This window comes from Salvia miltiorrhiza, chromosome 4 (assembly GCF_028751815.1).
Source record: "Salvia miltiorrhiza cultivar Shanhuang (shh) chromosome 4, IMPLAD_Smil_shh, whole genome shotgun sequence".
Lineage (NCBI taxonomy): Eukaryota > Viridiplantae > Streptophyta > Magnoliopsida > Lamiales > Lamiaceae > Salvia > Salvia miltiorrhiza.
Genome location: NC_080390.1, coordinates 45,588,945 through 45,610,648, shown reverse-complemented (window position 1 = coordinate 45,610,648; position 21,704 = coordinate 45,588,945). Strand labels below are relative to the sequence as shown.

Sequence of the window (21,704 nt, the reverse complement as noted above, 5' to 3'; positions counted from 1 at the left end):
GTGTGTGGTAGACCTCGTGTTCCTCTTTAGTCTGACTCGTCTCCGGTTGATCCATCAGTCATCTCCGAATCTTCAGAACTAAAGGCTTCTTCTTGTTCATATATACCGCACGTCCAGCAATTGCAATCTTTGAAACTTTCATTTGACTTGGCTTGTGTGCGCCTGAAAGTTTTTCTCGTCGGGATTCTCTTTTGGGATGAGAATCGGTTCCTTGATGGTCCGCTCCGTTGGCCTGATTTGTAGGAGCGTGCCTTCTGTCTAGTCCACATCGTTCTCGGCTTCCAAGAACTCCTTCTGGACTTTCTTTCATAGGGTTGGTACCTATGTTTCTTTCTACTCTTCCGTTGATACAGCAACTCAGCACCAATATCTGTTGGAAGATCAATGTTGTCGCACATCAATGGAGATTTCTTGTTGAGTCTCCTCAATCTCTTGAGATTCCTCTGGTCCGCCGCCTTCTGGCACCATTCGGACAACTTCTTGTGAACATATGACATCCTTCTTGACGCGCTGTCAAGTGGATATTCTCCTGGTGAAACGTACTCGTTGATGAGCATCTCTCTCCATGGACTTGGAAATTTTGTGAAAAAGAGGTCCTTGGCGGTCCGATCATCAACTACCCCCATATGGACATATAGGGTGTATAGGCGCAGAAATTCATCGAGAGCTTTTGGCTCTAGCACCACCAATCTTAGATTGTAAAGTGCCTGATGATATTTCTTTTGCTTCTCCTCTGCGGATCCCTCGAAAAAACCCATTCCTAGAAAATGGATTTTAATCTGCTTGGTGGCCAACTCAAGGATTTCAGCAGCTGATGTGTGGCTGAACAAATCATTCTTTCCCTTGATGTCGGCTCTATCCCAGAATTGTTTTGCCATGCCTGCAAAACTTGCCTCAAAGATTTTGACAAATTCTTCTTTGTCATATTCTATCGTGGCAATCACAATCTTCATTGCTGAAGCCCATTCATCGATGAGTCCTTCCCAATCTTTGAAACTGGCTTCATCGAGGTTGAGAATCAATCCGTATGGATGGATTGGTTCTAGTGTGGCCTTTCCCACAGGAGTATCCCGCATTTGTGGCCGGCATCGTCTGGTTCGTTGGTAATGGCTCGAATCTTCTGAAGCCCCACCCCTCTTTGACGACTCTCCTTCTTGGTGCTCAGTTTTGGGCACCTCTTCTCGTTGGTTCATCTTTAGATCAACCATGTTGAGGTTAGCAAAAGATTCTGCTAACTCCTGTAGATCATCTAATCCGATTCGATCAAGGCTCTTCATTTGCCTTTCATGATTCGAATTATGTCCTCCGGTTTCAGCTCCTTGGGTGCTGAATCAAGGGGTAGTGGATACGTCGGGTCTTTGGACCATTTATTCCGAATTTTCCCGGAACATGGTTTTCACCTTTCGATGTCCTCCACTCTTTTCTGGATATCACTCAAGAGGGTTAGAATTTCCTCTTGTCTGAGTGATATTCTGCTTATTTCCATCGGTAGCTCGTACAACTTGACGCCGTAATATTCCACCGTTCTTTGAATCTCCCGCAAGTTGACGTTGTCGGAAGAGTTTGGCTCGATCTTGTGGTAGCTTGGATAAGCTACTCCCGCCTTGTCCTTTGGTTCCATCAAGTATGATATTGTTGATGGAGGTTATCCCTGGCTCGTCGGTTTGCCGATTTAGCTTCGGCATTTTCTAATAAGGCATCAAGATGCCCCTGGATGTTCGTAATGATCTCACGAACAGTCTCCTCGTCTTCGGTAATATTGAGCATAAGTGCTCTCCAACACCATCGTAATTCACCCATTAGGTGACTAGCCTCTCTTTCCAAGATTTGGAAAGATATCCTGTATACAAGACATCTCGCACATTCGTCTGGATCCATTTCAATTCTAATGGAGTCTCCTCCCACATAGGTTAATCCCATAGGTAATATCATAAAAAAAATTAAATATAATATAATTCCTCAATTAAAACCCGCTTTGATACCATTTTAGGGAGCGTGGGTTAAACAAATTATATCTATGGTTTTTGGGGTAAATCTATAAAAAGTCATTTGAAAGGGGTTAATTTTAAATATTCAAAACATGGAAAGGGGCAATTTGAGACAAATTTCAAAGTTTGTGTATTATTTTACAACTTTGAAAGCTGGGGGGAAAAACGAGAAAATGCTCAAAGGTTATGTATTTTGATGCCAATATCCCTATTAGTAATATATAAAGTTCCATTTAATTTTTTAAAAAAAGTATGAGAAATTACTAGTGGAACGTCTGAATATAATAATTGAGACATTAATAATGGAACGAATTGAGTATTATTTTTATATTATTATTATTGAATTTTTTATGCAAAAAAAATATTATATTAATTTATATTTATAACTATATTTACAAATGATCTGACTACGCAGAATTATAAATATAGAATTAAAATCTTAAATCCTAGGCTCGACTCATCCATTATTGCCCTCCGTCCATCCTTGGCAATTACCGATTGACGCTTATTTTTACTTCTTCATTTTTTGTTAATGAATGTTGCCTCTTTTATATAGTGATAGTGTTGTCATCTTAGTGTTAATTAGAGTAACATCGACTCGTTTAATTTATATCTCACAGTTCTCTTCATGTGATTGATATTTTTATTTTCATTTTTTATTGATATCATATATTCCTCTTTTAAAAGATTTTATGATACTAGTAGAAAGTATGTATGCTGACGTGTATTTGATAAAAGCAAAAAATATTAATTTAATATCTGTTATATTTAATTTTTTAAGTAGCATTTGGTCTATTTAACTTTATAATCATAGTAAAACCTCTTTAAAATAATATTCAATAAATTAATAAACTTTATATTTAATAAATGTCTCTAGTCTCAACTTGGATCAATTAAAAAGATCATCAATAATAGTGGAGTAATATTTTTTTAGAGAACTCCTTCATGAATATATAGGTTCCGTGAACATTATAAATTAATAATTATTAAAATATTACATTTATGAATGCTATGGTCATTTTTTACAATATGAATTTATTGTTGAATCATCTTCAACTTGATCATCATTAGGATTTCTCGTAGTATCAGCCACATTGACTTGACAGATACATACATTTATTTAATTTAAATAATATCTCTCATTTGTTTTTACACATTACAGTTTGATTTAAAATTATAATTTCTGAAATAAAGAGAAAACACTCTATAAATTAAAAAAGTTATTAATTTATTGATATATTAATACATTATTAATTTATCGATAAAATTTCTCAGGTCCCAAGTTATTAATTCTTTAATTTAAAGGTTTTATTATAATTTTTAAGAAATTTAGCTATCATACTGAATTTTTAAACACATACATATCAAGGTATGATAACATAATTTAATGTATACGTGATATGTACCCTATTTATTTATATAATAGTGAGTTATTAGTATTTTTAGGGGGAATTTTTTTTAAAATACCACATAATTAAAGGTAGAAGTTTTTTACATCCACTTATAAGAGTATAAGTTTTTTATACCAAAATGTGTTAAATTACTACATTACCCTTACTATATATTAATAAGTTAAAAGAAATAAAAGAGTATAAGTTACGGCTTGCACGCGATGACAAGACATGATCATGTAGTCACCGTGTACACCACCGTGTGCACAATTGAGGTACGTAATTGTGCATACAATGGTTGTACATGGTGGCTACACGATCGTGTCTTAGCCCTTGTGTGCACAATTAAGAGGGAATATACATGCACGCGATGGCTGCACACGGTGGCTACATGACCGTGTGCAAGCCGTAACTTATACTCTTTTATTTAGGGGTGTTTTAGTCTTTGATTGATTTTGGTATGAAAAACTTATACTCTTATGGATGAGTGTAAAAAACTTCTACTTTTATGCTTTGCTATAAAAAGATACATTCTCACGTATTTTTATTTATCTAGTTTAGTTAGATTCTATGGGATATTTATCATTTTTAGAATTCTAAAAAGAGTTCCAGATATATAACAAATAGATTTTGGATAAGATAATATAATTAATTAATATATTTTTTAATATTTTAATTTATCTTATTGATTTATTGTATTTAGTTTTTGGCCTATTATTTGGGCGTTTTCTCAAAAAGATCCCACCCTAAAGATAATTACAAAATAATACCCATCGTTTCACTTTTTTCTTATTTGTGGCCTGCAAAAATAATTCGACAATCGATAATTTACGTGTTCCGACTAAGTTACACGCGGATTTAAAAATAGGTGGATTTTCTTTAATTTTTGGGATAATTCTTTAGATGCCTTTTTCCAAATAGGTGGATTTAATTTTCTTTAATTTTTTATTTTTCTAAAAAAAAATTCATGGCACTGCCAACATGACACTTGACCGAAATATGTCAATTACTAATTGTCGAATTATTTTTGCGGGTCACAAATGATAAAAAATGAAACGATGAATATTATTTTATAATTACTTTTAGAATATGATATTTTCGAGAAAATGCTCATTATTTGGGCCAAAAATTATTACCCTAATTTATTTACTTTTTTGGCTGCTACCTAGTCTTAAGAATCTTATGCATAGGATGTGTATGAAAAGGCGAACTCTATTAAATTAGTGGTTGGAATAGATAATATCATCATAAATATATAAACGGGATCAAATAATTTAGATAATCAGGTAGAATCGGCACAAATTACTTTGATATAATACTAATACACTAAGATATCAAGAAAATAGTAAATGAAAGCAGGCGAAAATGAGTGGAAGAGGCATGGATGAGGAGGAGAGGATTCTGGATGATGAATCGGTGGAGAAGATGTTGGAGAGCAAGGAGGTGCCAAGGTGGCAGAAGCAGCTGAGCGTGAGGGCCTTTGTGGTGAGCTTTGTGCTGAGTATATTGTTCAGCTTCATCGTCACAAAGCTCAATCTCACGACTGGGATCGTCCCTTCGCTCAATGTCTCTGCTGGTCTGCTCGGATTCTTCTTCGTCAAGACGTGGACAAAGTTTCTAGAAAAATCTGGATTTCTCATGCACCCATTTACTAGGCAGGAGAATACTGTCATTCAGACATGTGTCGTCGCCAGCGCCGGCGTCGCCTTCAGCGGTCACTACATTACTCTCTCTCTCTCTCTCTCTCGCCACATTAAAAATTAATTCTGCTCTAGTCCATGGCTCAGGATCTTGCTGTTTACACCTAGAGTTATGGTTATTTTCCAGTTACGAGGTTTTGGGACAAGTTTTTGCTTTTCTTTTTATTATAGATGAGAAAATCTCCAAAAGAATTAAAGAACTATACCCATTGAAAAAGAAATGTTACTAAGTAGCATATTTCTATAGGGGCTATGATCGGAAAATACATGAATTATTATTATATTTTTTTTGGTAATTTTCATGTGAATTTTCAGTTAAGTTGAAAAATACATGAATTTATATTTTTATTGTAATTTTCACTTGAGTTTAACTTTCAATAAAATTAGAACTTAGTTGACAATCGAAAATATGTCAAATATATTATTTTTGCCTTCTTAGACCTCCGAGCTTCTAAATACTCCTCATCATCAGAAGTTAGATCAACATCGTGTGAACTTTCGACTGCCAACTATGCTCTAATTTCGCTGAAAGTCAAACTCAGGTGAAAATTGCAACAAAAATATAAATCACGTATTCTTTGACTTAATTAAAATTTCAGGTAAAAATTACTATATGTTTTTTCCAAATTCGGTGTATTTTTTGGCCATAATCCCATTTCTATACGAATATTAGATGGTTGAAATCAGCAACTTTATAGTTTCCTCTGTGAGCACTGAGTCGAAGTGAATGATCAGGAGGCTTTGGAAGTTACCTTTTTGGCATGAGCGAAGTTGTGGCAAAACAATCTACTACAGCTCATAACCCTCAGAATATCAAGAATCCTGCTATCTCATGGATGATCGGATTCCTCTTCCTCACTAGCTTCGTGGGGCTCTTCTCTGTTCTGCCCCTCCGGAAGGTACGACTTCAGAAGCTTCTAGATCCTTCCATCCTCATGTTTTGCATGCATCAGAATACACTCATTCACAAACAATTGACAAGTCATTTTAAACCAACCATACTTTCATGTTAATGTTTCAGATAATGATCATCGATTTTAAACTGACTTATCCAAGTGGCACTGCAACTGCTCATTTGATCAATAGCTTTCACACTTCTCAAGGAGCCAAGAAAGCCAAGTGAGTTGCGATTACCCTTATTCGATGCCATTACTCAAACTCAATGGATCTCACAACATCTTGCTTGCTTCTGGGGTTTCTTCCAGGAAACAAGTTAGATTCTTGGGAAAGTTCTTCTCTTTCAGCTTCTTGTGGGGTTTCTTCCAATGGTTTTTCACTGCAACCGATACTTGCGGATTCGGGAATTTCCCTACATTTGGCCTTAAAGCCTATCAGAACAAGTGAGTGACCTCTTCAAGTCTTTACGTTTATTTGTTTATACAGAAATTGTATTTCATTTTACTGTCATTTTTCACCAGGTTCTACTTTGATTTCTCTGCAACATATGTTGGCGTTGGCATGATATGTCCCTATATCATAAGTGTGTCGTTGCTACTCGGTGCAGTCCTGTCATGGGGCATAATGTGGCCATTGATAGAGCAGAGGAAGGGAGACTGGTACTCTGCTCAACTCCCATCCAGCAGCCTTAATGGCTTGCAAGGTTACAGGGTAATAATTTCTTGTCTTTGTTAACATATTTCATCAAATCTTGCATGCCCATTCTATACCTTTCATCCTTGGCATTTGTAACAGATCTTCATTGCTATAGCTATGATTCTTGGTGATGGTCTCTACAACTTCGTTAAGGTCCTTGGCCGCACCCTATTCGGGTTGTATCACCAACTCCGCGACAAAAACATTGGCCCTATCCTTGAAGGTGGTGGCATCAGGAAGAACTCTCCTCTAGCTCTAACATCTGCTAATTTATCTTATGATGATCAGCGAAGAACTCAACTTTTTCTCAAGGACCAAATCCCTACTTGGGTTGCCATTGCTGGCTACATCACCATTGCAGCAATCTCTTCTGCCACAATTCCTCTCATCTTCCACCAACTAAAATGGTACTACATTGTGGTAATATACATCTTTGCACCTGCACTAGCCTTCTGCAACGCCTATGGATGCGGGCTTACTAATTGGTCCATGGCGTCTACTTATGGAAAATTGGCAATATTTGTGATCGGTGCATGGGCAGGAGCCGCCCACGGTGGTGTTCTTGCAGGGTTGGCCGCGTGTGGGGTGATGATGAATATTGTGTCGACTGCCTCTGACCTCACGCAGGACTTCAAAACCGGGTACCTGACCCTTGCATCTCCACGGTCCATGTTCGTGAGCCAGATCATTGGTACTGCTATGGGTTGTGTTATCTCACCCTGCGTGTTTTGGCTCTTCTACAAGGCATTTCATGATCTGGGACTCCATACTTCGCCATACCCCGCTCCTTATGCTCTAATGTATCGAAACATAGCAGTCTTGGGTGTTGAAGGAGTTTCATCTTTGCCAAAACACTGTCTTACTCTGTGTTATGTGTTTTTTATAGTGGCCTTGGCTGCTAATGGAGTTAGAGATGCCGTGGGACCAAAATGGGGGAGGTTCATTCCTATTCCTATGGCTATGGCACTTCCTTTCTACCTTGGAGGCTACTTTGGCATTGACATGTGTGTTGGGAGCTTGATTCTGTTCATTTGGGAGACGATTGACAAGGCGAAGGCTGATGCATTCGCACCTGCAGTAGCTTCTGGATTGATCTGCGGAGACGGGTTATGGACCTTGCCTAGCTCGCTTCTAGGTTTGGCCGGTGTAAAACCACCTATTTGCATGAAGTTTCTGTCCAGAAAAGATAATGCTAGAGTTGATCATTTCTTAGCTTCTTAAGCATCCATACATTTCAATAATTAAGCTAAAAACTTTGTATTGTTAGACTACATATGTGTGGAATGTTGTGGTACATGAGCTCATGCCTCAATCAATTCTCTGATTGGTTTCATGTTTACATTTTCTGAAGGGATATGGGTGAACTGAGACAGTAGTGCTCTAAACTCATCACCGCTGAGAGTTTCTGTTTCCATCACCACCTCTACCAACTTATCAATGGCCTCCCTATTGTTCCTTATAAGATTCTTGGCAATCTCGTACGCATTCCCTATTATCTGCCTCACGGAGCAGTCGATGTCTTGTGCAAGTTTCTCCGACATCTGATTCCTAGCCAGCATCCTCAGCACTAGGTCGCTGCTCTGCGCACCCGCCTCTATCAATGCCCACGGTCCGATTTCAGACATTCCATAGGCTATAACCATCTGAACCCAACACAAAACAAGCACACCTCAGTTGAGCAGACCAGAAAAACAAACCTTCAAGGTTTAGAGTGGAAAAAATGTTTACCTGTCTGGCCAGCTGCGTTACTTGCTGCAAGTCTCCAGCTGCACCAGTTGTGATTTCTGGCTCCCCAAAGATAACTTCCTCTGCTGCTCGGCCTCCTAAGCCTCCCACAATCCTAGCAAACAGCTGCTTCTTAGAGACCAAGGTTGGATCCTCTCCCGGTACGAACCACGTTAGGCCACGGGCTTGCCCTCGAGGGATCAATGTCACCTTCTGCACCGGATCATGTCCCGGAGTAAGGGTCCTGCCATATACAACAAGAATTTTAATCTCCAAAGAAAGGTGGTCATGTTAAGAAACAGACAGAGATTGAACCTACGCGCAGACTGCGTGTCCAATTTCATGATAGGCGACCAAGATCTTGCTTTTCCCATCGGTCATGCTGGTTCCTTCCATTCCTGCTACTATGCGGTCTATTGAGTCATCTATCTCCTTCAAACTAATCGCGCCTTTCCCTCTTCTGCCGGCAAGAATGGCGGCTTCATTCATCAAATTTGCAAGATCCGCCCCGCTGAACCCCGGAGTTCTCATTGCAACTACACCCAGATCAACATCTCTCCCTAACTTCTTGCCCTTGCTATGAACCTGCAGAATTTCCTCCCTTCCTCTAACATCTGGCAACCCTACACTCACCTGCCTATCAAACCTCCCTGCTCTAAGCAGAGCAGAATCAAGAACATCAGGCCTATTAGTGGCAGCGATGACAATGACGCCACTGTTTCCACTAAAACCATCCATCTCAGTGAGCAGCTGGTTGAGCGTCTGCTCCCTCTCGTCGTTGCCCCCGCCGATCCCCGTCCCTCTCTGCCTCCCAACTGCGTCTATCTCGTCAATGAAGATGATGCAGGGGGAGTTGGCCTTGGCCTTGGCCTTGTTGAACAAGTCCCTCACCCTCGAAGCTCCAATGCCAACAAACATCTCGATGAACTCTGACCCCGACAGCGAGAAGAAGGGCACCCCGGCTTCCCCGGCTATGGCCTTCGCCAGCAGCGTCTTCCCCGTCCCCGGAGGCCCGGTTAACAGCACCCCTTTGGGTATTTTCGCACCTACTGCACCAAATTTCTCAGGAGTCCTCAGAAACTCCACAATCTCTTGGAATTCTTGCTTTGCATCATCCACTCCAGCTACATCATCGAATGTTATTCCGGTGTTGGGTTCCATCTGAAACTTAGCTTTGCTCCTCCCTAGTCCGAAGGGAAAGTTGGGCCCACCGCGAGTGTTTGAAGACGCTCTTGTTAAAAGGAAAGAGCCTAACAGTATCAATGGAAAAGCCAAGCTGCTTAACAGATCAAGAATGGTGTCTGCGACGCTCATCTCAATCGGGTGGGCCGCAAAGTCCACGTTCTTCTCCTTGAGCTTTCTGAGGAGCTCTTGCGGCAAGCCGGGGAGCTGGATTTTCACTCTCTGGATTTTGTTGAGCGCGGGATTGAATATCTCGGCGATTGCTACAGTCCCATTCTGATACAAATCCACTTTGTTGACAGCATCTTGGTCTAAATAGTCGAGAAATCTTGAGTATGACATTCTGCTTGATGCTGCCTCACCCGGGCTCTCTGGCTCCACTGCTGCTGTCGCCGCCGGCCCTCCAATCAGCGTAAGCCCGGTCGAAGTCAGCATCAGTTTTCGCCGGCTCAATTTGCTCTGTTTTTGACCGGAAATCATCTCTCTCGGAATACTGTGATCGTCGTTGGGGAGCTTGCAAATGGGGATGTAAGATGCCGACACGGCACAGGCAGGAGACATTTTTCTCGCAAGAACAAGAATCAATCTGAATGGATGAACTGAAACTGGGTTTTGGTTTCAAGAAACAGTTTTTTCTTTGTTGTTGTGAGTTGATGGTTTTGGAGGGAGTTTAAATATGTAGCGGAGAAAAGAGTTTCGTGAAGAATCCAGAATTGCGGGTGTTTGCCATGTGGGCTTTCAGGAAACGTTGTTGTTTGTAGCCATACACTTGCAATTATAATTTCACATTTTTTGCTAATTAGTTTGATTTCACAAACTAGACAGCTCCAGAAACTTTGGATAAAACAAAATGGAATTACATCAGTAAAGATATGAGTCATAAGTCATAAGTCAACGTCAAATCTACAACTCACCCTATTACACATTATTCATTTGGAATGAGTGATACAGACATACATTGTAATACTATGGTTGGAGAGTTCAGTCTCATAGATCAAAGGCCAACGCATAGAAATAATTTCTTTGATATAATTTTGAACCATGTTTAATTATATACATAGCCATTGGAAGCCCAGTAAATCCATGAGCCCCTCCTGGGCCCAGCCCATTATTTGTTTGGGGAAGTCCAGGCCCAACCCGTTTTTGGAAGCAATGCACTAACTAGAAAACTATGAACGGATGATTTTTGATTTAGTGAGGCGTCAATTCTTACAGGAGAATCTGGAAAAATGGGTTATGGATGAATTTGTGATTTAATAGTGAGGTCCTTTGGAGCTGAGCTTATTTTGAATAAAGCTGTGGTGTGAGTTAAGTTAAGTTGTGTGGCTGCAGCATGAGCATTGTTGTTCCTGGTTGCTTCACATTAATTTAAATGCCATTGTGCTTCCACTTTTAACAACTTGATGCCTTATGAACATGACCAGGTAGATAGTAGATTTTTATCTTTGGTGGTGTAAGTTGCAGGTAAAGTTGATAGATTAACTTACAGTAGCCAGGAGCCAAGCAACCCCCATGTAATATATATTCTTTGTGTGAATGTGAAGGTCCAGTTTACTGAAGTGGAGAAGTGATGAGGATGAGTTTGGTATTGGTGGAAGTGGATACAAATTGATATTTCTGTTTCAGTCTGGTTGTTGATGGTGATGATCCAAGGCGTGATGTGAATGCTGGTCTGGTTACTCTCAAGGCCAAACAGATACAGTGGATGAGCTTGAGAGCATTTCATGGCAACTTGTTGCATCTATGCATGAGATGGAAAATGGATTCAACATCAAGGATCATTTCTTTCAAGGAATATATGAATGCACAAAACTATGTTTCAACTCGCATAAGGAAGAATTTGAACAAGGCAGAGGATGAGGATGTTTGTATACACGAGTTAGTGGATCTTCTCTACAAGTTCTCTCTTTTCACTAAATACACCATTTTTGTTACTATAGCTTCGCCTTTGACTTTAAATTATACTAGTATTTGTATTTCTAAATAATTTGATTTTCTTTACGAAGCCATTGAGTTTCCAGTCAGCCTTCCAAATCTGAAATTGGTAGATTGTTTTTTCTTATCCTAATTATGTCAAAATTAAATGTTTGCCAGGACTTCTTTTTTTATATCGACTTCACCCAGTATTAGATTCTGGTTTTCAATAATCCATCGTCCGTAAAAACTCAAAAAAAGAAAAAATAATTATAGCTTGGGCTTTAGAATAATGTGGATGGAGATAATTAGATGAATGAGGTTGAATTGAAGCGTGATTGTATATGTTTTGAAAGAAATAATTTAATTGCTTACCTACCCTTTTCTCTCCTGTCTCAGTTTGATTTCCCTATTTCCCGCACCTTTTTGTTTCTGAGTTTTGGAAGGCCGACAGACAGTCATATCAGCTGTTTAAATACAAGCATTAATGTCCAAAGTGCTTTGGAGATTGAAAAGACAGACAATATCAGCTTTTCCATTAATGTCCTTGTCAAGCTCTATGCATTTATTTTAAGAAGTAGCCGTGCCGTGCATGAGAGAGAGAGAGAGAGAGAGATGCAGTGGGGAAGCAGGGAGAGTTTGATAGAACAAGCAAAGGAAGAAATAGAGATACTGGAGCAGGAGCACCCAAACAAGTTCACATCTCTGAAGCAGGAGCTCAGAGCTTTCATCTCACAACTGGAGGCGGAACTCTTGCTGGACAAACCCACCACCATTTCCATCTTTGCTGAAACTCAAGGTCTCCATACTAATAACAATGCACCATCTTCTGCTTTCTATGCAATCTTTTCTAACCAAAGCTTTCATGTTCTGTGCAGAGTCATCCACCACAAACAACACAAAGAATGTCGTCAAGAGGAGGAGGTGCAAAACTGATGCAGTCCTAGAGAGAGCTCAACAATGCCTGCATAAAATTCAACACTTGAAAACTAGCTTGTCTTAGCATGTATCCAAATATTACCAACAACTGAGTATTTGTGCAACAAATACCTGCCTACTTTTCATGTATACTACACCCCTTTCTTCGCAAAACTGACTGATAGCTGTAAATAACTCAACAGATGATGCGATACTAGAGAAACTCATCAATGGAATGGAGCACAACAACAAAAACACCCATGTAAAAGATGGTGACAGCATGCCTATATTTCCAAAGAAGGGGAATACGCATATTCACTCACAAGAAGGTTAAGGAGTTCAATCTGATGGTGTAAATTCCAAAGAGTGGCTTTTCGGCTTCTTCCATAGGTCCAAAATAGTATTGACAATTCAAGTTGGTTTTATCCATTTGCATGTAAGAGAGTGATTCCTATGCTACATATGAAACCATCTTCTTTACATGTATCAAGTATGAGACAATACAAGCATTGGTGCATTGATCTACATAAATTTTATGAAGAGCAGCATAATGGAACTAATACAAAATTGGCAAGCAGTAGCATCCTATTTACAACAAAGTGTAATTACCGAAAAGAACATGTATACGCAACAATGCATGGCGTGATGCTCATAATAATCAATATACAAGCACGGGGGCATACTATGGTTGCGCAATGGAGGCCATATTTCTATTAGAATGCCAGCACAAATGTGCAGCCTGCATGAAAGTTCAATACTCTATTAGGCCTCACTAGTAAGACTTTGAATGAAATGCTTTGAAAGTAAGAAAAGGTTAATGCATTATCTACCTCTCTATCTAAGATTAGCTAAGTCATGTAAAGTTCGGATCCAAGTTCATAAATCCATAGCATGGTGAAGAGCATCAAGCAATGCTATCCCCTCAATCACTAGACATTTCTCCCACTCGATTTTGTTCACTCCATGACCTATCCAACCCCCGGCGCCCCAAAGCAACAAGACTAAGAAGCTTCCTCCGAGCTTCATAAACCGGGTTAGGCTCAATCAAGCAGCCCCTCTCGTACGACTCCCTCAAAAACACGGAATGCACCTTCCCTTTGGTCGACAAGTAGAACATCCCCGGATGGTCAAGGAACAAATCCCTCACGTTCAACTCAATCCCAAACCACTGCCTAAAATGACTGATCTTCTCCACCTCCACCATCTTCTCCACAGTCAAGCTCAAGAACTCGTGCACCACCCCCACCGCCCGTTTCTCCATTCTCATCACCCCATGCTTACTTCTCCTAGATTCCTTGGCACTCATCTCCTCATACGGCCCAATGTAGGGCAATCTCTGCCATTCCTTAACTTTGGCCTTCAAATTCTTCCCTAACCGCATCCCCGGCGGAAACCCCTGTTTGAAACTATACTTCAGCTCAGTCCTATCCACGCTACATTCCTCTCTACAACACTCCATCATTCTCCAATTCTCTACCGCAGGAACCAAACAATCCCGAAATTCATCACTATCATTGAGCACTAAATAATGAGTATTGATCTCATTACCATCTTCAAGTGCGAAAACCTCCGGATTTCTTGAAATTATGGAGTCCTCGAAGTCATCTGGCAGCCCCAATTCCTTCCACACTTTGAAGATCGCCCGAAGAGGCAGTTTTTTTGTGAGGGACATGGACAAAATCTTCACCAATCGGGTTATGGCGAGCGGCAGAGTTTTCTCGATGGCCTCCGATTCTTGGCGGACGATTTGGAGGGCGGTGGGAGTGAGGGCGCAGAAGGGCTGGAGCTTGTCGGGGTGGTTGAAAATGTGGAAGATGTGGGGGTACCTGCGGAGGAAGACGGCGGCACCGCGGTTGAGGTGGATGCGCTGGGAGAGGCGGCTGATGAAGTCGAGGGAGACGGCCGGCGGGGTGGAATTGGAGGCGAGGATGAGATCTTGTATAGAGATGACTCTGAGGAGGTTCTTGTATCTCTCCATTAGCTTCTCGAATGTCGGGTCTCGCGCTCTTGACGCCACGTATTGGGCGGAGGTGGTTTTCGCACGGCGGAGGAAGGAGAAGGCGGTGGCGGTGGAGCTGAGCTTCTTGAATAATTGGGTTGCCATCGCCGGGGGTTTAACAATAAACAGGGTGTGTGGTTTCACTGGAAAATAAATGTAAAATGAAATAATAAATGTATTATTTTTCTCAGAAAATGTCGAAATTAGTATATGGAATTGGTATAATTAAAGTTAATTTCTTTTTTGAAACTTGAAAGCAAATGAAAACTAGTTTTAAGCCAAATGTTTATGATTATTTTATTCCCAGAAAAAAAAGACGTGTATGTATTGGTAAATTTGGTGTGGTGCAATTGCAATTGCAAAAGGCGGCAACAAAGGGTGCCTTGCTACAGTATTTCATAGCGGTGCGGTGGGATTGAGTGGCAAGGTTAAAAAATTCCATAAGCCGTCGTCAAATCACCTTCCTCTGCCGTTCAACACCGCGAGATGGTTTGGGGCTTATTTCCCGTAGACCCACTTCCAGGTATTCTTCGCACCACCCGATTGATTATTTACAGCTACGTCTGTGTTATTTTCTGTGGAAGAATTTCGTCGAGCACCTTGTATACATGTAGAATCGGAGCTTCGGCACTTGAAAACCAGCGGGATGATAACTGCTTATCTCTTAGGATTTTCTATCGACCTTGTCTTTACTTTCTGAAAGAAAATTACCCAGTGAGTAGAAATCTGCTGAGCTCGAGTGACTTAAGGTATTAGTAATTCAGAAAGGAAATTGCCTTGAGGAAGTGAAGGGTGGTTAAAAAAGTGAGCTTGGTCAAGTTTATGGGAGATAAGTTTCTACTAAAGCCGATGGGAGCTGAAAATTGCCCCTCCCTTCCTACCTTTTTGTTCGTGTTCATGAGGTGGGATCATGAAACTATCTTGTCCTAGTGCTGATCATATTTGGACAATATAGGTGAATGATGAGTTAGTTATTTGTTGTGGAAGGAAGATTATATGGAGGGCGAATTGGTTTAAGGGAGCATCTTTGGTTATATGATTATTTTCTATCATGGCTTCACTTTGGGGACAGAGTTGTTTAGGGAGTAATAATTTAGTCGACCGAATGAAGATTCCCTGGTGGGCTAGTTCTAGAGATGTGGCTTATCTTATCAGTTATAGTTCCTGAATAACTGCAAAGCTACTTGATCTAGCTAATATGTGTTTTGTGCCATGAGAAGGAATGAACTCTACTGATGCTTCAGGTATTTTTACATGGCAGGTGAAAATGAATACTATATTTTCAGAAAGGGGACATACAAAGCCGGCCGAAAAGGTACTATATGTTATAGTCTGTTTGTAGATTTGTATCTTCACAACACCCCCTTATATGCATTTGAGGACGTTTGTTTGAGAGGATTATATGTGCATTTCTTTCACAACCTGGTGACAATGAGATTCTAACAGAGAACAGTCAAGATCTGGTTTTGTGTCAAACGACTTCCTAATCTAACATTTGAGCTTGTGACAAGAGCATCATGTTAACATTTGATTAAATAGTTTCTACGTATATATGCTACTGTAAAATAAAATGTTATTATGTAGTCTCTGGCGCATGAGTATCTAAAACAATGGGCTCTTCTTTTTAGTGAGAGAAATATTTATTCCGTTTATCATCTGGTATACATTTTAAATTTTGCAGGATGTGATGTAATCATCAACAAAGATAAAGGAGTTTCGAGGGTCCATGCTGAAATTATTGTAAATGAAATGGTTCACATGGATCATTTAGAAAATAGAAATTCAAATAATAACTCTGAAGTTCAGATTAGAGACTGTTCGAAGTATGGAACCTTCATCAACAGATATCGGGGTACCAAGGAAAAAGTTCATGAATTTCCGAATAAAGAAGCAACACTGGAGGATGGGGATGTGGTTGCGTTTGGGACTGGAAATGCACGATATAGGTAATCCATTGTTATTTTACATTTCTATTTCTGGAAGTAAGGTTTCCTGGTTGATCTGGTTCCATCGTATTGTTTGCTTCAGTAGTCCTTTTGTTTTGATTAAGGGTTGAGGTATTAAATGTCTAAACATAAAGTCGAGGACTAATTACAAAAGTTGAAATTCTAAACCTGAGGGATTGCCTAATTAACAAATTGCTCGCAAAGAGGAAGAGCTGTATCTGTATGAAAAATACAAGCCTCAGAGGGTATTTTATGTTGTGGTTAGGCACTGGGTTTCTTCTTTGTAATTTGGCTAACTTGCAGGGGTGTTTTCATAATTATTTATCCTAGATAGTATGAGATTGCATTTTATGGATCTCAATCATACCGCAGGTTTTCCTATGTTCCCCTTGTGCTTTGCGCGCCGTCATCCAAGCCTTCAGAGATGAATCAACTTCAAACCAAGATGTCGATGATTGGTGAGTAGTGTCTTTGAATTGTGTTTATCAATTAAGAAGGTTAGTATGCATTTTATATGTACACCCTTTATGTAGTTTATTCACTAAAACTATTTTCTACTTTGATCATCCCTAGGAAGCTATTCATGAACTGTAAATCATGTTTCTGACTCTGTACTTTTGTAGTTAGAGATTGATCACTATGTGCTTATATTGAGTAACATGGAAAACAATGCAAACTCGCCTGTCTCGTAAAATAACTAGTAGTTAACTGAATGGAAAGTAAAAAGAAAGAAGCCATATCTAGAAGGACCAATTTCCAAAAAACAATGTAAAAACTATGGCGTCAAATGTTTCCATAGCGAAGAATTCACAATTTCACATCCATTTTATTTTCTTGAGTTTTGACATCCACACTTAACCACTCTCCTTTTCTCTCTTACTGGCATTTTAATTTGTTTCTTGTTGTTTTTGACATGATTGTACTTGGTTAACTCTCTCTCTCCACACACACACACACAATTTCCAAATCTATCCCTATCCATCTATGCCTCCAGGATTATTCTTTTTCATGGTTGTGGAAGACAGTAAACATGTGGAGGAAAGTAAATGTGTAAAGTTAGAATGGTCATATGTGATTTTAAAGTTGATACAATCACTAATAAAATTGGCATGCAGGTGCCAGTGTCACTCAAGCTTGGACTTCTAGATGCACACATATGGTTATTGATGACTTCACCCCTATCAATGATGAGATTATCAATTCGATCGTGGCTAGAAAACCGCTTGTCCGACTCTGTTGGATAGAGGTATATATGTGCCTTATCCAAAACCCCCCTCCCCCAAAGGAGCTATAGATACACAGACAAGCACTTCTAGAGATGGTGATGGTTAACATTTACAATACACTGTGGTTTTACGTGCATGCCTTTTAATACAATTATATTTAAATTCTAAAAGTTCAGTTGATCTCAAGGGAATTTTTGCTAATAGTTATCCTCATACTTGAGAGTTTGTATTATATACAGACGAAATATAAGGTGTGCTTGCTCGGGGATCGAACTCCGGAATTAACTTTGGTCTAGTATAATATAGCTCATTCGCATATGGCTAAAAGATTTAGAAGTCTTTTTTCTTTAATATAAGAATGTCCATGAAATTTTCATTTATCTGAGTTGACCAACCCTTCGGATGTGAATAAAATTGTCTGCATAGAAGAATTAGGTTGAAGTAAAGAGTGGTAACTGTAATTGTGATATTGTACTTCAGCCTCCTTGTAAGTTAAGATGGATATATGCATGGATTGAATTAGAATTTTCAGCATCAAGATGAGAAATTACTTGATTCAATTGTTCAACTCTAACAGGTTTAGTGGGTCGCAGTCACTGGTCACAGATGCATGTGGACAGCAGTAAATAGTGGCACAATTCTCTTTTATTGTGACATTCGGATCCTTGTCATTGTTATATTTTGATACATGGGCAAGGTTGTAGCATGTTCATTCTCTCTATATCCTTCCCTTCTCCCAGTTATGTGCTTGACACTTTTGAAGCACACTTGGCAATATGAGAATGAGTCTATGTGAAATATGCTCTAGTGACTACTTTGTATTTTCAGATCAAGATAACGCAACATTTATAAAGCCCTGTTGCACTAAAGTTGAATGCTTTTCTTAGAATTTTCGTGTCAAAATGTTTATGCCTAAACTGGGTTTTCAGTTAATTGCAGGAAAGACATTTTGCACTGAGATTCCCAGCTCTCTCTCGTGAGTATACTTCTCCTATTGACCCACGTTGTAATGACACCCTATCTTTGCTGGTTGGTTGAGAAAAAATAATTGCTTTCCTGTTTTAGGCATGCTCCCACCTTGTTACTGGAAGGCGCATCTCTCAAAGTCGCTGACCCACAATCTCGAGAGCAGTGTTTGAAAGGATACACTTTTATGCTAGACTCCACGCACAAGGTGATACTCTGAGGCATTTTTACAATCTCATGTTTCCAACTTGTGGTTAGGTTCCATTTTCTTACAGTGTCATGACCACTTTTGGCGTTTCTCAAAGCATATCAATAATCCTCTCCCCCTCTCGTTTTTGTTCATTGCAGTATAAGTTTAAGGAGAAGTTGCGTTTGCTATTGGATGCTGGTGGTGCAAATGTTGTTTATGTAGAAACTTCAGACCAATGCAGCCAGGTACATTTGTATTTTTCTCCTTTAACTTCAACAATAAGCCGTGTTAAGCCTTATTAATTTATATTTAGTGTTTCATTATTGCTCTACACTGAGAATTTGCTAGCTTTTATTTTATTCCTGGAAAACAGAAAACCTTAATAAAGTTGTAAAACTTGTTATCACGTATGGACCACAAATTCTCCGCCTGTGATATAGATTACAAGAATGGTATATAGTTGTACTAAGCTGGAGATATTATGAGTTACTAAGTTTAGTTGTTTGCAATTATAGTAATATACTTATATATCAAATTTTACCGAAACTTTCTATTGATTAGTTTCCTACCCTGACTTAATGTGGCTTTTATAGAATACCAGAGACAATCTGGTGTGCGTGATGCCAGCTGGAATGACAAGCAGTAGCGGAAATTTTAAAAGATTCAACGCTCTGCCTACTGTGAATGAGATGGAATTGATTTCAGCTGTTGTTTCTGGACATCTAGATCCTTCTGTTATGGCATCGGCACCTGGTAAGTGCTTCAGCTTATTAATACCTGAAAATATTTCTTATTCAGAAGATAAATAATACAATCATAAAACTTATTAAACAATTGCACTTTTGCAGTGCTGGTCACATCTTCATGCTCCACAGATGAGACAGTGGTTGCAGATTCTGATGTAGAAACGGAAACTGCCACATCAGTCCGTACATCCGCCGCAGTTAATTTGCTATCTTCTGCTGAAGATGAATGCGAAACAAAGATTGGGATCCACGAGACAGAACCTCTCGAAAAAGACTGCAAAGCAGAAAGTTTTGTCCATGTGATAGAATCTACCGAACACGACAGTGTAGCAAATCAAGAGGCTGGAGCAACTGAACATGGGAGCCAAGGATTCTTACCTCCTAAACCGGAAACCCTTAAACATGACAGTCCTTATTGGTGTGCTACATCAAGGGATAGAGACAAAGGTATCATGACGAGGAAAGATGAGGGGCATCTATCAGATAGTGAGAATCCCAATATAATATTCAGCCAGTCTCTAATTGTTCGAGAGTCTAACTCAACACAATTTGATCATTCTTCAAGAAATGGTCCAGTTGCAAACTTCAAACGTTTCAGGAAGGTAATTTGTGAATGCTAGCACATGAGTTTATTTCTTCGACTCACCAGCTCGTCCCAAATCCTGTTGCATGTATGCTGAGTTGATCTTCTTGCTTTGTTAGATGAGTGCTCCATCGGGGAACAGCTTCAGCAACCTTATTCCGTTTTCACAGTATCCATACAAGTATGGTTTCTCTGCACTTGCTTCTCTTGTCTAGTTTTTCTTGGATTTAAAAATACGTCTAAATGCATGTTCGACCTTGCTCAGAGATTCTGACTTTGGAAATGAAGATGTAGCTGAGTCCATTAAAGAGGAGAAAAAACGCAAGCAGATGGAGGCTATTGCAGATGACTTATTTAACAATGAAAAGGTTTGCATCGTGTATGCTGTGTTCGAAAAACTCATTAGCATTAAAGAAACATAATATTCACCACTATGGTTATGCAATTCAGGGAAAACGGCGTGCGTCTGCTACCCTTCCTTCGCTCTTTGCTCGTGGTTAATCGAGAGGTATGAACCCTGCTGCAATTGTGAATGTGTACAGCAATACATAATTTTGGTTGATCCATGTCCGAAGAGCTCTCTTGTTTCTTGTAAAATTTTGAGTTGACGTAAAATGCTAATCGATCTTCACACTGTTATCTGAAATTGGGAGTCTTCACTATAATTAATTTTAGTTTTTCTTCTGTGTGATCTTTGGTTTCTTCACGGTTAGTTTTTCTTTTCTTTTTAAATAAATAAAACTGTCGATAAACCTGCAAAGGATTGCTCTTAATGTGAATGATTTGCATGGAATGAAGGATTTGAAAATGCATTAGTTTTGGAGTTATTTTCAAGTATTTGTATGTAAATCCTTGAACAATTAAAATACACGTGGTAGTACCTATGTTTACCATTTCTTTGTTTACTAGTGTATTAGACTCGTATAAATTATGTATATACTTTATATCTTCTTTGTCCATATAACGAATGATTAATCAGTTAAAAAATGTAACCGCCATCACTATTTTGAAATGCATCAACGAAATTTTTTTAATTTACAATGTGACACTTTTATAATTTTTTAAATAAATTAACTAAATAATCTATATATCTTTATATTAGTTACATTGGGTTCTATTAAAAATAAATTAATACTATAACATAAATATAAACACATAATTTGAAATTAAAATTTTATTATAATTACAGAAAAAATAGGAAGAAAAAGGGAATTTTTTTAGTTTTTTAAAAAATATCAATACTTAAAAATATTATAAATTTAAATTATCATAACATGCTTATTTTATATGGTGTAACATATATCAAATTATTGATAATTTCGTGATCTTTCATTCTGAATATATATTGCATATTTTTATCTAGAACATAATTGCATGATAATGTGTTCATATATACAATTAAATATTTAATATTCAATTCATTCGGTAAAAAAATTATTCAATATTGAATTAGTTCAATTTGTTTAGAGAGATAACAATTGGATTGGGGGTGTAATAAAAATATTCAGTTATGTGTGTGTCGTTTTGAAATAAGTAATCATTTAATATTGCTAATAATGAATTAATTTTGTTTTATCAAATAGTATTGAATTAGTTTATATTGTTTAGAGGGAGTAAAGAGCCGGCGGTTTTCAAGG

General features: G+C 38.8%; 5 protein-coding genes across 14 annotated transcripts; 3 read left to right on the top strand and 2 right to left on the bottom strand.

The window, feature by feature from the left end:
* The first annotated feature begins 4,671 nt into the window (after positions 1-4,671).
* On the top strand, positions 4,672-8,005 carry LOC131023744 (probable metal-nicotianamine transporter YSL7). Its single transcript, XM_057953307.1, has 6 exons — positions 4,672-5,093; positions 5,815-5,978; positions 6,101-6,198; positions 6,285-6,419; positions 6,498-6,687; positions 6,772-8,005. Exons 1-6 carry the CDS (start codon positions 4,745-4,747, stop codon positions 7,891-7,893), a joined length of 2,058 nt encoding a protein of 685 aa, XP_057809290.1. The 5' UTR covers positions 4,672-4,744; the 3' UTR covers positions 7,894-8,005.
* On the bottom strand, positions 7,860-10,269 carry LOC131023745 (ATP-dependent zinc metalloprotease FTSH 6, chloroplastic-like). The gene is made up of 3 exons (XM_057953308.1): positions 8,717-10,269; positions 8,401-8,641; positions 7,860-8,315 (listed from the first exon to the last, which is right to left on the bottom strand). The coding sequence occupies exons 1-3, from the start codon at positions 10,138-10,140 to the stop codon at positions 7,974-7,976; spliced, it is 2,007 nt and encodes a 668-aa protein (XP_057809291.1). The 5' UTR covers positions 10,141-10,269; the 3' UTR covers positions 7,860-7,973.
* Positions 10,270-11,805: 1,536 nt separating this feature from the next.
* Positions 11,806-12,947, top strand: LOC131023748 (uncharacterized). Its single transcript, XM_057953320.1, has 2 exons — positions 11,806-12,292; positions 12,372-12,947. Exons 1-2 carry the CDS (start codon positions 11,806-11,808, stop codon positions 12,494-12,496), a joined length of 612 nt encoding a protein of 203 aa, XP_057809303.1. The 3' UTR covers positions 12,497-12,947.
* Positions 11,947-14,515, bottom strand: LOC131023747 (protein ROOT PRIMORDIUM DEFECTIVE 1). Of its 9 annotated transcripts, none has more exons than XM_057953312.1 (3): positions 13,242-14,515; positions 12,544-13,150; positions 11,947-12,474 (listed from the first exon to the last, which is right to left on the bottom strand). In XM_057953312.1, the coding sequence occupies exon 1, from the start codon at positions 14,513-14,515 to the stop codon at positions 13,334-13,336; it is 1,182 nt and encodes a 393-aa protein (XP_057809295.1). In that variant the 3' UTR covers positions 11,947-12,474; positions 12,544-13,150; positions 13,242-13,333. The 9 variants fall into 9 exon arrangements, with proteins under 9 accessions (XP_057809295.1, XP_057809294.1, XP_057809297.1 ...); XM_057953311.1 differs by having other exon boundaries at positions 11,947-12,457; XM_057953314.1 differs by having other exon boundaries at positions 13,021-13,150.
* Positions 14,516-14,792: 277 nt separating this feature from the next.
* Positions 14,793-20,758, top strand: LOC131023746 (nibrin homolog). Of its 2 annotated transcripts, XM_057953310.1 has the most exons (13): positions 14,793-14,933; positions 15,672-15,725; positions 16,092-16,356; positions 16,729-16,814; positions 17,472-17,602; positions 18,512-18,558; positions 18,648-18,756; positions 18,897-18,983; positions 19,332-19,491; positions 19,587-20,086; positions 20,187-20,248; positions 20,333-20,435; positions 20,518-20,758. In XM_057953310.1, exons 1-13 carry the CDS (start codon positions 14,897-14,899, stop codon positions 20,566-20,568), a joined length of 1,692 nt encoding a protein of 563 aa, XP_057809293.1. In that variant the 5' UTR covers positions 14,793-14,896; the 3' UTR covers positions 20,569-20,758. The 2 variants fall into 2 exon arrangements, with proteins under 2 accessions (XP_057809293.1, XP_057809292.1); XM_057953309.1 differs by having other exon boundaries at positions 20,333-20,758.
* Positions 20,759-21,704: the final 946 nt, after the last annotated feature.

Excerpts from the sequence above, each read along its gene's own strand:
- LOC131023744 (XM_057953307.1), top strand. The coding sequence starts at position 4,745 with ATGAGTGGAAGAGGCATGGATGAGGAGGAGAGGATTCTGGATGATGAA. Across the intron at positions 5,979-6,100 it reads CTGTTCTGCCCCTCCGGAAG|ATAATGATCATCGATTTTAA; the intron begins GTACGACTTCAG and ends TTAATGTTTCAG. Across the intron at positions 6,199-6,284 it reads CAAGGAGCCAAGAAAGCCAA|GAAACAAGTTAGATTCTTGG; the intron begins GTGAGTTGCGAT and ends GGTTTCTTCCAG.
- LOC131023745 (XM_057953308.1), bottom strand. The coding sequence starts at position 10,140 with ATGTCTCCTGCCTGTGCCGTGTCGGCATCTTACATCCCCATTTGCAAG. Across the intron at positions 8,642-8,716 it reads ATTGGACACGCAGTCTGCGC|GACCCTTACTCCGGGACATG; the intron begins GTAGGTTCAATC and ends TGTATATGGCAG. Across the intron at positions 8,316-8,400 it reads TAACGCAGCTGGCCAGACAG|ATGGTTATAGCCTATGGAAT; the intron begins GTAAACATTTTT and ends TGTTGGGTTCAG.
- LOC131023748 (XM_057953320.1), top strand. The coding sequence starts at position 11,806 with ATGAATGAGGTTGAATTGAAGCGTGATTGTATATGTTTTGAAAGAAAT. Across the intron at positions 12,293-12,371 it reads CATCTTTGCTGAAACTCAAG|AGTCATCCACCACAAACAAC; the intron begins GTCTCCATACTA and ends TGTTCTGTGCAG.
- LOC131023747 (XM_057953312.1), bottom strand. The coding sequence starts at position 14,515 with ATGGCAACCCAATTATTCAAGAAGCTCAGCTCCACCGCCACCGCCTTC.
- LOC131023746 (XM_057953309.1), top strand. The coding sequence starts at position 14,897 with ATGGTTTGGGGCTTATTTCCCGTAGACCCACTTCCAG. Across the intron at positions 14,934-15,671 it reads TCCCGTAGACCCACTTCCAG|GTGAAAATGAATACTATATT; the intron begins GTATTCTTCGCA and ends TTTACATGGCAG. Across the intron at positions 20,087-20,186 it reads ACTTCAAACGTTTCAGGAAG|ATGAGTGCTCCATCGGGGAA; the intron begins GTAATTTGTGAA and ends TTGCTTTGTTAG.